Raw genomic sequence first — 14,919 nt, forward strand, 5'->3', positions numbered from 1 at the left:
TCTTTGCTGCTCACCGAACCGTACAGAGTTTTTAAAAAGTGGCTGTTTTTTGTTCCTCTCTGATTAACGGCTCTAGGTTTGGTTACTGTGTGTCATTGTGTATGGAGAAGTCTGGTACTTCCGCAGAACGCTCTGGCACGCTCTGAAACACACACAGTGCTGGACTTTATATATATATACCCACACACTTAGAAATGTAAGAACACGTGCCCTATGACTCACACCCGCTCCCTAGAGCCAGGAAGTGGCAAGAGGAGGAAATGACTGTTGAGCCTTCCCTTCGCTCGTAGATGCCCGGCATGCCGCACGCCTGTGGAGCATCCGCCATGAAGGTGAGTGAACACCCCCGCATCCCACCACACTCTGGCACAGACCACCCAGGTCTCCCTTCTAATAATAACTACAGTCCCCACCCCCCACGGTTTCCTGTGCCTCTTTGGAACAAATTGTCAGCCAGGAAAATTTCCTGCCGGGAATTAACCCTGGGGGCTGGATTGGTGACAGATGAAGCAGACCCTTTGGCTCAGTGGAAATGAGAACCACATGTCCCCAAATGAGAGTGAGGTGGGAGGAGATGGGCCGAGAAATAAGCGGAGAGGCTGGGTTGCAGGCCAGAATCCAGACAGACAAGCACAGACCTATACACTGGCCTTGGCAGGTATCGCTGGATGGTCTCATTCCCTCTATCTTTGTCTCACTTTTGGGGAGTCTCCCCTCCCCCCGTACATGAGCAAAGCACTTTGTGTTATAGTTCCTGAGCTGACTCTGGCCTAGGATGTATGGCACAAAGAGCGTTGCTTCTTAAAACAGACCAGCTGGGAAGTAACAAATTTTGGAGCATCGATGTGTGTGTGTGTGTGTGTGTGTGTGTATGTGTGCGTGCTCATGTGTGGGATTGTGGGAGAGAGAAAGAAAATAAAGTATTAGGCTTCTTGATTACATCACTAAAAGTTAGGGGATGGATGGTTAGTTTCAGTGATGTTGGGACTACAGTGGATTGGAACGAAGCCAGTAGGAGAGGCTTAGAAAAACCTCTCTGGCCCTGCAATCCAGGCAGAGCGAGAGGCCCTGCTAAGTTTTGATAAACTCCAACGGGGCTCCTTTCTAGGACATTGGCGGCCTGACAGCTCAGAGCTGCCTTCTCAGTCAGCTGCATCATGACTCTCACGTCCTTCGGAGCTTTCCTACAGCAAGCCACGATATCGTCAGTCGTCAGAGTCAAAGAAGAAGCGCACAGCCTTCCGTTCTGGGGAAATGTCAGTATCTTTCCAGCTCCCAAGAGTGGATCAACAGACAGCCTGAGACCTCAGCAGAGCTTTTGACTCTGAAATGCCCATTAGATGGATGGTTCTCTAAAACAGTGGTGGGCAACATGTAGGGTAGGATCCACGCGCATGTGCGTGCGTGCGCGCTCACGTGTGTTTATTCCCTGGGCCCTTTATATTGATTCCTTTCAAAATGTTGGAATGTGGCATGCATCAGGACATTTCATTTGTATTCGGTGGTATTGCAGTGCAATTTTAGAAACGGGGTTGGGGAAAGAATTGCTGATTGTCTTTGTGTGGGTTGAACTCTGTGGTTCTTGGTGTGTCCATTGTAATTTCTTATAAATGTTATGAGCCACTATGCAAAAAGAGTGATATGGATCTTCTAAAACAAGCAAGCAGGCAAACAAACATCGCACAGGCTATAAGTCCAATAAATATGTAAACCCAATCTGGTGCTCTCCAGATGTTTTGGACTGCAACTCCCGGCATTCCTGACCACTGGCCATGCTGGCTGGGCTGACGGGAGTTGAAGTCCAAAATGTCTGGAGGGCAATAGGTTGGGGAATGCTGATATAAAGAAGCATGTGTCTCTTAAGCATTGGTGTGGTGCTTCAGGCTCCTGTTAGGGTCATCTGTGCTTTGGATGGGAAACAGATCTGGATCTCACAGTTGTGACTTCATCCCATGTTGGTCCACAGTGGATCAACTGTGGGGGATTCAGGGGGATTCAGGGTTGGAACTATGGGACACCATCTGAACTGGGGATATGACAGCTGAATCTGTTGTTTCTTTCCCAGCTCTTTCTGCTGCTTGTCCTTGGGAGCTTCACTACTGTGGTGGATGCACAAGGTAAGAGACTGCCTCGTCATGGTATTCTTCGAGCTGTGTGTGCCAACTACCACCTCAAGAGCAATAACTAACAATAACTAATAATGGGTTCACACAGCCATGTTTATTTATATGCATTTATTTATTTGTTAATTTTCCTCCAAGGAGCCCAAGGTGGTGTATGTGATCCTCCTCCTTTCCCTGTTATCCTCACAACAACCCTGTGAGGAAGGTTAGGCTGAGAGTCAGTGACTGGCCCCAAGTAACCCAGTGAGCTTCATGGCCAAGTGGGGACTTGAACCCAGGTCTCCCCAGCCCAACACTCTAACCACTGCACCACACTGGCTCTCACTGGCTCATGTTCTCTATGAGCTGCAGTTGTTCACTCTAGCAGATGGGTGGGAGGCATGTGGAGTTATGGTTCAGCAAACACCTTTTGCAGCCTGCCCGCCTACAGCAAACTGTGGCCAAGATCTGGGATGGTCACCTGGTGGTCCTGGGTCAGATCTTGACGCAAAGCCATTTTTTATCTGTTTCCTAGCAGGGCTGCCAAACATTCACCAAAGTATGGCTTCCCCACAATTTCTTTCCAAGGCGTAAGGAAGAAAGAAAAGATTCAGCGCTGTTATTTTGCATCTCTGGTTTTTGTATTCAACAAGTTATTTGCATTTAAGGCTGTGCTGTTTGAGCATGCACACTCCATAACTGTGAAGCCCTTAATGGGGGCTGGTGGGTGGGTGACTTGACTGTGCAGCCTGACCAGCTATTAGTGGATCAGTCTGTGGGGCAAAAGATTCAGGAGATGCCTATCAAAGTGGGGAGAGGAGAAGACAGGATGGATATAGAAAAGGCAAAATAATATATATGATAAACTAAAAATGGGTCCTGCATTGCAGGTTGAGTTTAAATTTGGGTCCCAGGTTTGGTAAGGTTGAAGACCACTGGGTTTCATTACATTGGTTGATCTCTGGGAGTTGGTAAGTTCTCCTGTCTTTGGGGAAGGTTTAGATGGACTTTGGGTTCTTTCTAGTTTCTTAACTACCACAGTCAAAATTCAGTAATCTAGTGGTGAAGGTGGACAGGAATACAGTGGAATGCAGTACTAGCTAAACTTTTTGGAGTTCCAGTATTTCATGTGGTGCTGTTTAGGTACTCAGAGGAGCCACTCCCAACTTCATATAAACAGTGTGCTTTATTAAGATGCTTTCTTACAGTTACAGGGCCTTCTGCTCTCTCCCTGCCTCTCTAACACTCTGCTTCAGTCTCGTCCTCCTCGTCCTTGTCCTCCTCACTTCCTGTTCAAACTCCAAATCCCTGCTATTGCTGGTTTTACTTCTAAACTCAATACATATTGATACACAGTCAAACAAAAAAGGTTCAGCAGGAAACAAATCACTGACCTAGTGCTGCCATTTGAAGTAGGGAAATAGCAATCATGAGTGGGGTTGCTGGGGGTGGGGGAGAGGCTTTGAGTTGCTCTCCGAGCAATCTTGACGCAGCCCAGATTGCTGTTTTTGCACTGCTAATAACAGAGGAGAAACAGGATCTTGATTGCGAGGCAGTGGGAGAGGCTTTACTTTCCCCACACACGGGGAGAGATGGGGAGGGGATAGATGTGTGTGTGTGTGTGTGTGTGAGTGTGTGCTTGTGCTTGCCTCTCCTGAGCCCACCCACTGCTGCCTTGCCACCCATCTGGCCCCAGAAGGATCCCCCTGCCCACTATTGAAGCCCTCTGTCCCGCCCCCCGCAAAAAGTTTGCCCAGTCCAGGAGCTTTTCCACATGAGGCATTTATTGTACACTTATCATTTCCTACCCATGGTTCTTTACAGGTTCTTTAGATGTCATTGTGAGCCTCCAGTTCCATTTCTGTGTCTAAATAGCACTTTTGGTGAGTATTTTTAGTGCTGGGAACATGCAGTATTATTTGTGAAAGCAAAAGAAAATGCTTTTTTCACTTGTGTATTTGTGCTATTCTACTGTACCACAGTGCCACCTAGAGGTTATGTATTATAAAAACAGGAAAGGAAATGCACTTCGTGTAGTGCTCGGAGCTCAATTCTGCGATGAATCCAAAAGTAAATACAGCGCATTAACAGCCTTGTGTAGAAAAGCCCCTGATCTAAATGGTTGTTGTAATTTGCAACCTGTGTGAGGCAACTGCAGGTGGAACTGTGTGTGTTTTATAGAGGCCCACATAGATATATCGAGATGTGGGGGCGGGGGGGGGGGACACACACAGGAAAACCTTGCAAAAACAAAATCTTTTTTCCTCTTTTTTAATACTGAAACAGATACATGAGTTTCCCCCTCATTTTAAATACTGAAACAGACGAATGGTAGGAACATTTGGGGGAAATATAGCACAGAGATTATTGTTGTGAAATATTTTGCCCAGCAGAATGAGCAGATGAAAAATAACTCATAGCAAATAAGTCAAAACATATGCTGGTATTTCCAAGAATTCAGAAAAGCCGTAGTGACTGTTTCACAGCCTGATCATCATTTCCTGTTGTGGAGGCAGAACCAGTAAAGGCTGGTGGCTCCGGATTTGCTGGGGCTGTAAATCCATCCTGGGTTTGGGTCAGAAGCAGCCAGAACTCTCAAGGAGCTATCCAAGGTGCTGAACCTTTTTGGGGGGCTAGGATTCACCACCTTGGATAGCTCCTTTAGCATTCTGGCTGGTTCTGACTCAAACCCGGAATGGATTCACAGCCACACCGAAATTGGAGCCACCAGCCTCCACTGTCGAACACTGGATCCTCTGGCTACCTTGAGGTTTTCAAGCACCGCACAACGCAAAGTGCTGGTGGTGATCAAGGTGGGGAGCTGTAGCAAACCTTAGCCATATCCAGCCACATGGGCTGATGTGAAAAAATAAATTACTGGAAAATAGCTGGAGGATCCAGAACATGGCTGGCCCTTAACCCACTTTTCTTTCTTCTTACCACTGGCATGGACACCTACTCCATCACCAGTAGTGATGGCCACCAATTTGGATGGCTTTAAAAGGGGTTTGGACAAATTCATGGAGGAGAAGGCTATTGATGGCTACTAGTCCTGATGGCTATGTGCTACCTCCGGTACCAGAGGCAGTGAGCCTATGTACTCCAGTTGCTGGGGAACATGGGCGGGAGGGTGCTGTTGCGCTTGTGTCCTGCTTGTGGGTTCCTGGTCAACAGCTGGTTGGCCATGGTGTGAGCAGAATGCTGGACTAGATGGACCCTGGGTCTGATCCAGCAGGGCTTTTCTAATGTTCTGATGTTCTTACTCTGCTGCAAGGGGTGGGGCAAATCCATGTCTGCAGAATACACTCTCCTCCGGCTATATGCATGGAGTGCTACAGGCAAAGGATTAAGAGAAAAGTGTGGGAACCTTTGGCTTGTCGCAAAGGGAGCATGGGCACACTAGCATCAAATAATAACTATCTCCTATATTTGTGATGTTCATGTGGTGAGTGCCATTGCTTCTGTAAATGAAATGGCACCATGAGAGGGAGGCATCGAGATGCTCAGTGGCCATGGACTGCTAATTGATGGTTGGGAGGAAAAAAACAGAGTCTCGGGAGGGGAGAATGGAATGGAGTGGCTGGAATGGAATGGCTGGAACAGGAGCAGCATTCGACATGGCAACATTTTGTTGAAGGTCCCATGTGTTCCCCTCTAAGAGCTTTTCTACACCGGGCTGTTAATCTCTGTACTTGGTTTTGGTTTCGTTGCAGAATTGGGAACCAAGCTCTACACAGAGAGCATTTCCTTTTCTGCTACATAATGTCTAGGTGGCACTGTGCTATAGTGGTATAGGAAAATAACTTTTCTTTTGCTTTCAGAAATAATACCCCATTTCCCCAGCTCTTAAAAAACAAACAAACAACCCCCCCCCCACACACACCTGGAAAGTACTCTTAAAAAATAGAGGCAAAACTAGAGGATCGTGACATCATCTAAAGAACCTGTAAACAACTGTGAGTAAGGAATCACGAGTGCACAATACATGCCTCATGCAGAGAAGTTCTAAATACAATTCGAAAGCAAATCCAAGTTCTTTAGATACAGGTTCACATCCCACTTTGATTTACATTCCAATTTCCAATTTACAGTTTCCATCCGTTGCTATGGTGTAGTGGATAGAGCCAAGGGTGGGGACCTCTAGCCCATGGGACATGTGTGGCCCACAGTGCCTTTCCATCATAGTCCAACATATTTGGAGGGCACCAAGTTGGGGAAGGTTGTGTTAGAGCATCAGACTGGGAACAGGGAGACTTCAGTTCAATTCCCTACCCAGTTATGAAGCTCACAGAGTTGGCTTGGGTTTCTCTCTCTCTCTCTTTCTCTCTCTCTCTCTCTCTCTCTCTCTCACACACACACACACACACACACACAGAGCTTGATCTACCTCACAGGACTGTATAAATGAATGGGGTGGAGAACCACTGACCATGAGCTCCTTCACGGGATAAAAATGTGGTTTTAATGTTCTATATATTTTAAATTGTTTTATTGTGTGCTGTTTGGTTTTAATTTTTGTGAACTGCCCAGAGAGCTTCGGCTACTGGGCGGTATAGAAATGAAATAATTTAAAAAAAATGTGCAAAAGAACTACAGTATTATGGGAATCGTTGACAGAAGGGACTTCTGGTCACAGAATTCTTGCTTATGTTACAGGAACTTTAGCCTCGACCCCTGAATGGGAGAAGAAGACCTCAGATGTACCCACAACTGAACCCTTCTTGTTTTCAACGAGTGAGTCTTTCGGCTTAGCATATATCTCTGGTCAATGTAGTGAATAACATCTGGCCCTCCCCAGATTTATTTGCTTCCCCTACTGGCTAAGAGCCTTTCTACATGAGGCATTTGTTGTGCACTCATGATTCCTCACTCACCTCGTCCTTCCAGGGCCTCTTCCATTCCTTGCAAACATTTAGAGGGGTTTATTTTTCTATCAGGCAAAGGCTGGTATAGGTATAGCTGGGAATTCCACTATACCACAGCACCACCTAGTGATTATGTAATGGAACATCTAGGCCCTGTTCAGATGCACATTGGGGAAGGGTGGTTAGGCTAACCATGGTGCATGGTGCTTACCACTAACCACTGCGAGTGCTACTGCCACACGTGCAGGTAACCATGTTCCGCAACATGGTTAGACTAACCATTCTCTAACCATCCTCCCTTCAGGAACCCGCAGTCCTCCAGATGGGTGCCCATGAATCCCAGCAGCCTTTGCGCTGTTGGCCATTTTGGTGCTTGGTGCTGTCGGCCATTTTGGTGCTCAGCAGCTACTCCTTCATTGGCTGCTCTTGCCATGGAGCTCTATGGCAGCTGTCAATTAACCATGGAGACTGTTCAGACGTCCAGTGGTATAGTGGCGAATTCAGAAGTGCAGGGTCCCTTCGTGACAGTCCCAGCCATGCCCCCTCAGAGCCACGCCCCCTTCTAATATCATACAACTTTGTAAGATATACAGCTTTCAACTGGGATCCAAAAACAGTGCAGCTGAGAGTAAGGCAGGGTATTTCAATTGGGCGTCTGAGAAAAAATGCAGGGGTGTTAAAATCTTTTTCATCCACTCATTCACTCACTCACACACATTTTAGTTTTTCAAAATATGATACTCTGTGGAAGCTTCATGGACAGATCCCGTCTCATTTAACAGCCCCCTTGCATGCTCCCTTAGCACCCCAACATTACCCATTAGCCTTCCCTGAGCTCCTTCATTATATCTCCCCCTCTCCCTCCAACGGAAACGTCCACACACCCAGCTGGATTGAACCATACACACACACACACACACACACACACACACACACACACAGAGTGGTGTAATAGTAAATTTGGAAATGCAGGAGCTCATAGTGACAGTCTCCAAGGGCAGTCCAAAAATTTCAGGCAGCTGCGTCGATCCATATCAGCAGACCAGTTCTAGGAGTTTTCATCTCCACCAGGAGCACGTCTTTGGTAAAGTGAATAGATCTTAACTGCCCACTCCAGACCAAGGCATCCCAAATACTTTGCATTCCAACATGGAACAATATATTGCTGTTTGGAAAATTCATTCCCCCCACAGCTGCAGTGAGGATTGCAGCTAAGCTCAGAGGGAACAGGGAATCTGAGGGGGGTGGCAGATGACATCAGAGTCCCTGCTAATGAAAAAGTGCTGGTGCTGCGTCCCTGCGAGCCCCGCCTCCACTACACCACTGCAGACATCACACTAACTCATGATAGAGACCACTAACCATCTTGCAGCAAGTGGTTAGTGAACATGATTAGCCCATGGTTAATAACCCACCATGTTTGGGACAGATACCTGTTCAGACATCATGTTAAGCCAACATGATTAGCTCAAAGCTCCTAACTGTCATGGGTAAGCGTGATGTCTGAGCAGGGCCAATGAAAGGCAGAGAAGGAAACCCCCCAGAAAAAAAGAATCTGGAAGCAGAAGCCTTGGTAAAGTGGTGTGTTAAAAGCTTCATGCAGAAAAGCCCTATGTGCCTGAAGTGGCACATTCTGAACCCCACAGGGGGCGGGGGGGGGATGCTGCTGGGTGTATGATTTCAAGCTGATAAACAGCCAGCAGGGATAGAGTTAAGCACTCCCTCCCAAAGCTACTTCTCCACTCTAAATTCCCATCCCACAAAGCGGCTTTAGATTTTTTAAAAAATGGTAACAAGGCTCCATTACATGCATTTGCACAATAACTTGTACTTAGCCCTTTGACCTTACTGTGCAATGCTTCAGTCGCTGTTTCTTTCTTGTGGCAGAGGGCCTCCTTTCTAAGGTCCATGGACTGAGACTCATCGGATGGAGAAAGAGGAGGATCATTTTAAAAAGAGATAAAAGTGATTTGAGAGAGGTCTAATTTCCCTTGGTATACACATGTATTCCTTCTATCGCTGATGGTCAAATGGGTTCAGTAGGTTTTGAAATGGAACAAAAGCCTCCAAAATTGTTTGACCAGAGGATAAAGTTGGATGTGTCCCCCCACACCACCAGCCTCAATTCCTCTTTCAACCGTATGCAATGAAGACACAGGAGCTCCATCCTCTTTCACATCTGGTCCTGCTTCAAGTAGGAGTGGTGCATTCCTCTCTGGATGGAGGTGGCAGGGAACTTGCAGAGCTTTCTAACTCAGACTTTCTTTTCCATGTCATGGTCTCGTACAGCAGAGGAAGTAGCAGATGCGAGTACTCTAGCGAACAGTGCGAATGTCCTGAAAGAGGATGGATCAAAAAATGGTACGTGACCGAGAGCATCCTTGGGCTTGGGACCAGGTTACCTGAAGGAGTACCTTCTCCCCTATACACCTATCTGAGCCTTAAGATCTTCAGAGGGTCTGCTCAGAGTTCACTCTGCCAAATGAAATGGAGCAGGTGATCACAACTGAGGAGGGTCTTTTCGGTAGTAGCACCGTGATTATGGGATAGCCATTGCAGAGAGCCTTGCCTGGCCCCATCTATGGTCTTTGGGGAATCAGGTTGTTGTTGTTCACCCAGGCCTTTTAAACAAACATGTTTTTCAAACAAATGTTGGGCTCTCATTTTTCATTTGTTTTAATTGTTCTTAAATTATAAACAAACTATTTTTAATCTGAGCTGCCAATTGTTTCATTATAGGGTTTGCCACATGAGGCTGAAATCCCACATCCTTACAGGGGCTTTCTGCTTCCAGATTCTTTGCGGGATTAAGATTGGCTCCTTTACATGGGTGGACACGTGCTTTGAATTGAGGACTTCCTTCCTCTGGAAGTTCTATAAGTTTCTATAATGTTTCACTTTATGGCCACTAGATGATGCTGTGATTATAGTGCAATCATTACACACAGTCATAGATTGGATTAATGCCCTTTGTTGTATTATCTCCGATCTTTTAAAAAGCAGGATAAAGGTCATAAACCATGAGAGGGGCCCTGGAGGTTGACAACATTGTGTAAAGGACCCACAAACTTCTGTGAGCAACCAATTTTGATCACATGATATAAGCCTCATGTAGAGAAGCTCTATGTTCCTTCTAGCAGGAACATTTTATGCTGCATTTTTTTTTGCTTTGAGTTATTGTATTTTTAATATTGTATTTTGTTTATTTTTACTCTCTAAGCTGCCCAGAGAATATCTGTTGATGGATGGCCATATAAAATATTATCAATATTATTATTACTAGTATAATTATTGAATATTTCTCAGAAAATATTAATAGGGAACATTTCTCAGAAAATGTTAATGTTTATATACAACTTCTGTGTGTGTGTGTGCGTGCACGTGAGTGATGTGTGCTGTTTTTGCATGCAGTGATAAGCCAGGAATTCTGGCTTAATAAACCATCATGTGAATGAGCAGTGTGTTTCACTCTTTCCTTCGCCCAAGTGGGTAAACAAACAAGGAAGGGATAGCTTTGCATGACAGCCACTCAAAACCCAGGATTCTGTTTAAATGTGCCCAAACAAGCCAGGATTCATAAGCCAACAGAAAAACCAGGTTTAGAACTGGACCCATGGTTATGACCAAAGTTCTCCTCCCAATTCATGAACAGAGACATTGGGCGGCAGTTGGAGGCTGAAATTTTCAACCAGTTTGAGGAGGAACATGAAAGAGAAAATTCACAGAAAATTCTTTTCTGTGATATTTTGGTCCATCTCTGAATTTTAACATTCTTGTCTTGACTTGCAGTAGAAGCAACTTCTACAGCTGAAGCAGTGATGACTGAAGCTGTCACTACTAGCAGCATGAAATCTAGTTCTTCAGGTGAGCATAAGAAGCCAAACGTAGTAGGATCACCGAGGTGTGGAGGACAGAGAGACACAGAACCAACAAAAAGGCCCTGGTGCACCAGGCCCAATGAAACCCAGTTTGCTCAGCATTATAATGCCCTGCATTGTCTTTTCCAGGAGTGACCTCAGCAAAACAGCCATCAGTTGACCAGGAGAGGAGAAATGGTATGTCGAAGGTTGGAAGAGCAGGAGGGAAATATTGGCTGCTTTTTGATAGTTTTCTTTAGAGGAATTTGTTGTGCCTGGTTTCAGAACAACAAAAGGCAATTTTCTTTATGTTTGGATATTAACAAATACCCACATGCAGGAGGCTAATTACATGTGCAATGTTCGAAACCACTCTGTCTTGATCCGCTACTGCAACTGGTAGCAGAGAGATTAGGACTGGTGTGTGCACACACACCAATGGTAAGACTTGCATATGCTCATCAGTCTCATGTTCCTTCTCTTTTCACAGACGTCGAGAAGACAGATTATCATGACGATGCTTTTTATTATGGTGAGTCGTAGCTGCAGAAAATAGTCCCCCCTGCCGGGAAATTATGATTATGAATATATCATTTCCTTCCACAAAAAGCCATCTCAAAGCGACTGATACACACAAATGCAGAAATCCTTAAGTAATATAACAGAAATACCCTCAAATCAAAATAAACCATAATTACCACAATAATACAAATAAAAATAAACACCATAAAATGTGATCTAAAAACAATAAGTGCTCATCCGCAATATACTTGGAAGCGTTTTTTAATGAAGGATGGTTGCTCTTGGTAGGTTCACTCATCCCACCATTGTCTTTGGTTAGCACGTACTGTGGGGGTTGTATGTCTGAAAAACCTGCAAAACCTGTTTGACCATAGGACACAATGGGACAAAAGAACTGTGCATACACATGTCTCTTAAACCTCTTTCAGCTCTTAAAAAAACACAGTCTGTCCTCAGTCCCAGACATCGCTGATCCACCAATATTCCTAAATCTTAATGTGCCATTTGATGCTTGAACTGAATACCTGTTTTTCTCCTCCCCTTGCCTTGCAGACTATTACTCCTTGCGCAAATGGGGCTTAGTAGCTGCTGCAATCCTCTTCATCCTTGGCATTCTCATTCTCACCTGTAAGCATGGCATGACTAGCATGAGTGGGGCTGGTTTGTATTTTGTTCCTATCTCAGGGTGGGAAGAGAGGGGTATAGTAAAAGAATGTAGCTGTGCCTGAGTGTCATCATCTTGTTACTATTCCACTCTTACAGGTCCAGTGTGGCTGTAATGCTTAACCACGGTTAGCACTAACCATGGTCTGTTGCATTAGCCCTGGTTCAGATACCCAAACATTTAGTGGGCCAATTCACATGATCACTGAAGTCCACTGTGGCTTATTTAAGCCATGGTGGGTTGCCGTGCATGCCGGTGGCCATTTTGAATATTCAGCCCCTGGCAGGGAGTTGCCATGGTTTGCCATATCATCCAAACCTGGGCAGCATGGCATGTTGGAGGGGGAAACAACCCTCCAATAACCCTACAACAGTCCATGGGTTATTGGAGGGTTGTTTCACCCTCCAACAAACCATGCTGCCCAGTTTCAGACAGCACAGAAAACCATGGCAATCACTCGCTAGGGGTTGAATATTCAAAATGGCCACCAGCATGTGCCCCAACCCTTATGCGGGACTGGGCTTTTCCCAATAAGCTATACTGTTATTTCATTGACTAGGTTCTCATGATCACTGGAGCCCACCATGGCTTATTTAAGCCATGGTGGTCTCCAGTGATTATGTAAACCCAGTAAGTGAAATAACAGTATAGCTTATTAGGAAAAGCCTAGTCCCTCAGAAGGCATATAAAGGGAGATACTAGTGAGATGTGCTTATAACTTTGCAAGCAGTAACAATGGTTTGCTTGATGCAGATGTAATGCTTCTATCTATGATGTACAAACCTGCTTTAAATAATTCACCTCCTGGTAGTGGCTAGTCCTTAAACATAGTTTAGCTTTTTAAATGTAACATTTTGACCATAATTAAGTATTCTACCTGTATAGGGCCATAGATACTTTTGCCTCGTCTGTCTTACCCTTTTTAGATTTGGGGCAGGGAATTCTTTGTTTTCCTATTAGTCTGTATAGCACCTACTCTAAAGTATATCTACTTGTTAAGCAATAAGCACCACTAATAGTGTGTGCGTGTGTAAAACTGCAGTTGGATTATGGAGCATGATATATGGCTTGTAATTTAAATATATATATATATATATATATATATATATATATATATATATATAGTGGATGCTATCCCAGTTACTGAGAATTGCAGCTTTAACTTCTTTTTTTGAAAAATAGTGCAAGTCTCTAGTCCCCATGGTCTAGACAACATACTGAAATTAGAATCTTACCACTGATGCCACTTACCATTTGCTGATGGAAGTACCATTGAAAATCTCTTAGGGTGCAATCTTGTGGGGATAGTCAGCCGCCTCCAAACTTGGAGGCGGCCGACTATCCAATGCGGGGGGGGGGGTGCAGTGCGGAGGGGATCTTCTCCTCTGCAGAGGAGCGGCCACCCAGAGCAGCCACTCTGCAATTGCGGCTAGACAGCCGATTTCGGCTGTCTAACCAGGGCACTTCGGAGCAGGGAGGAGGGAGGCTGGACAGAACATAGGAAGTGTCATAACAGTGCTTCCACGCTCCCCTCCCCACCCCGAGGAACACTGCCTTTTTGACTGCTCCACACTGCTCTTATGAGTGTGGAGCTGGGGACGACCTGCGCCTCCTACGAGGCAGTGGGGGCAGGGGGGTGGATTTCTGGAAAACAAGCTCGGACCGCTGGCTCTGAGCTCGGTTCCCAGAAACTGAAAAATCCTACACCCATCTAGATGCTGTCAAGCAGCCATAGGATTGCACCCTTAATGTTCTCTGTATTTTCCCAATACTAAATCAGCGTTGTTAAATGCAATGTTAATTTTAGGTAGAAAATCCAAGAGTAGTTCTGAGCATCCTAGGGAAAGCAGTATCAAAAAGGATGATGACAGTATCTCCCAAGTCCCCCAGATCTTTCCATTCGGTTCCTGCCTCTAGAAGGCAGTGTTCATAAAACTCTTTATTCTCTCTCCACTTCCAGGTGGTAAACATGGGAAATTCCCACGGTGCCGAGGGAAGAAGCAGACGAGGTAAGAGAACTACCACAGTGACTCTTTTCCCCTTCCCCTGATATACTCTGTCTCATATTTGAGGCCAAAGGGCAGGATATAAATGCACCAGCTACACCATCATGTACATTCTCATAGCATTTTGCACCCTGATCCCTGTTCACTTTCTTTTCAGAACATATGATGTGACACAGGCATAAAGACTCTTCACATCCACCTGAGGACTGCACTGACGGGCAGGTGGGGGATGCTTCAGCCTGGATGTAGATGGATCATGTGACCTTTCCTGTTTTTCCCCAGTGGAGAAGGGGCTGCTTAGCTCCCCCCCATGCCTGAACTCCCAGCCTGTCCTGCTACCACAACATCGGTCCATTTTTTCTTGCCCTACCCCAAGTTCTATTTTCATTGCATTAAACTAGTCCCTTCTGTAGAACCAGAACATTTGTGAATTCTTCATTCTTTTCTTTGCGCAGCCTGAGGTCAGGAGAGACTTGGCACATGGATTATGAGCATGGCTGCAGATGCTCCTTGCCAAGAAAAACCCCTCTGTGCTCATTCTGCTCCAAGAAGTCTCAAATTCTGTACTTGCAAAATAAAGTTTTGGTGTGGTTTGTTTTTTCTAAGTTTTCTGACTTTATTGGATTCTGTGCTTTCGTTGGCCTTGTATACATGGCCATGTTTTCAGAGAAGTTGTAATCTCAGAGGTATTGCCACCAGCACCCTGAATTGCCAGAAAATATATACTGCCAGATGGAGTTGCAGTGGCCTCCATGAGTACCCGACGACCCAAATTCCTGACTAAATGAGCAGCAAAATTGCACTACTGCTAATTTACCAGGTCTTTTGATCACTTTATATGGAACCTATGGGATGTGAAGTTTCACCACTGCCACCTTGTTCCAGTCCTCTCCTGTTCTGTGA

At 45.4% G+C, this 14,919-nt stretch overlaps 1 protein-coding gene across 2 annotated transcripts; it reads left to right on the forward strand.

Annotated features, from left to right (window-relative positions):
* The first annotated feature begins 276 nt into the window (after positions 1-276).
* Positions 277-14,629, forward strand: LOC146337902 (uncharacterized). Of its 2 annotated transcripts, none has more exons than XM_084815442.1 (10): positions 277-332; positions 2,066-2,117; positions 6,759-6,836; positions 9,257-9,328; positions 10,757-10,831; positions 10,975-11,022; positions 11,315-11,356; positions 11,899-11,973; positions 13,971-14,019; positions 14,174-14,629. In XM_084815442.1, the coding sequence occupies exons 1-10, from the start codon at positions 291-293 to the stop codon at positions 14,196-14,198; spliced, it is 558 nt and encodes a 185-aa protein (XP_084671568.1). In that variant the 5' UTR covers positions 277-290; the 3' UTR covers positions 14,199-14,629. The 2 variants fall into 2 exon arrangements, with proteins under 2 accessions (XP_084671568.1, XP_084671567.1); XM_084815441.1 differs by having other exon boundaries at positions 9,260-9,328; positions 14,174-14,628.
* Positions 14,630-14,919: the final 290 nt, after the last annotated feature.

The sequence above is a fragment of the Heloderma suspectum genome, chromosome 10 (genome assembly GCF_057233095.1).
Source record: "Heloderma suspectum isolate Gila_16-S chromosome 10, 16-S_ref, whole genome shotgun sequence".
Lineage (NCBI taxonomy): Eukaryota > Metazoa > Chordata > Lepidosauria > Squamata > Helodermatidae > Heloderma > Heloderma suspectum.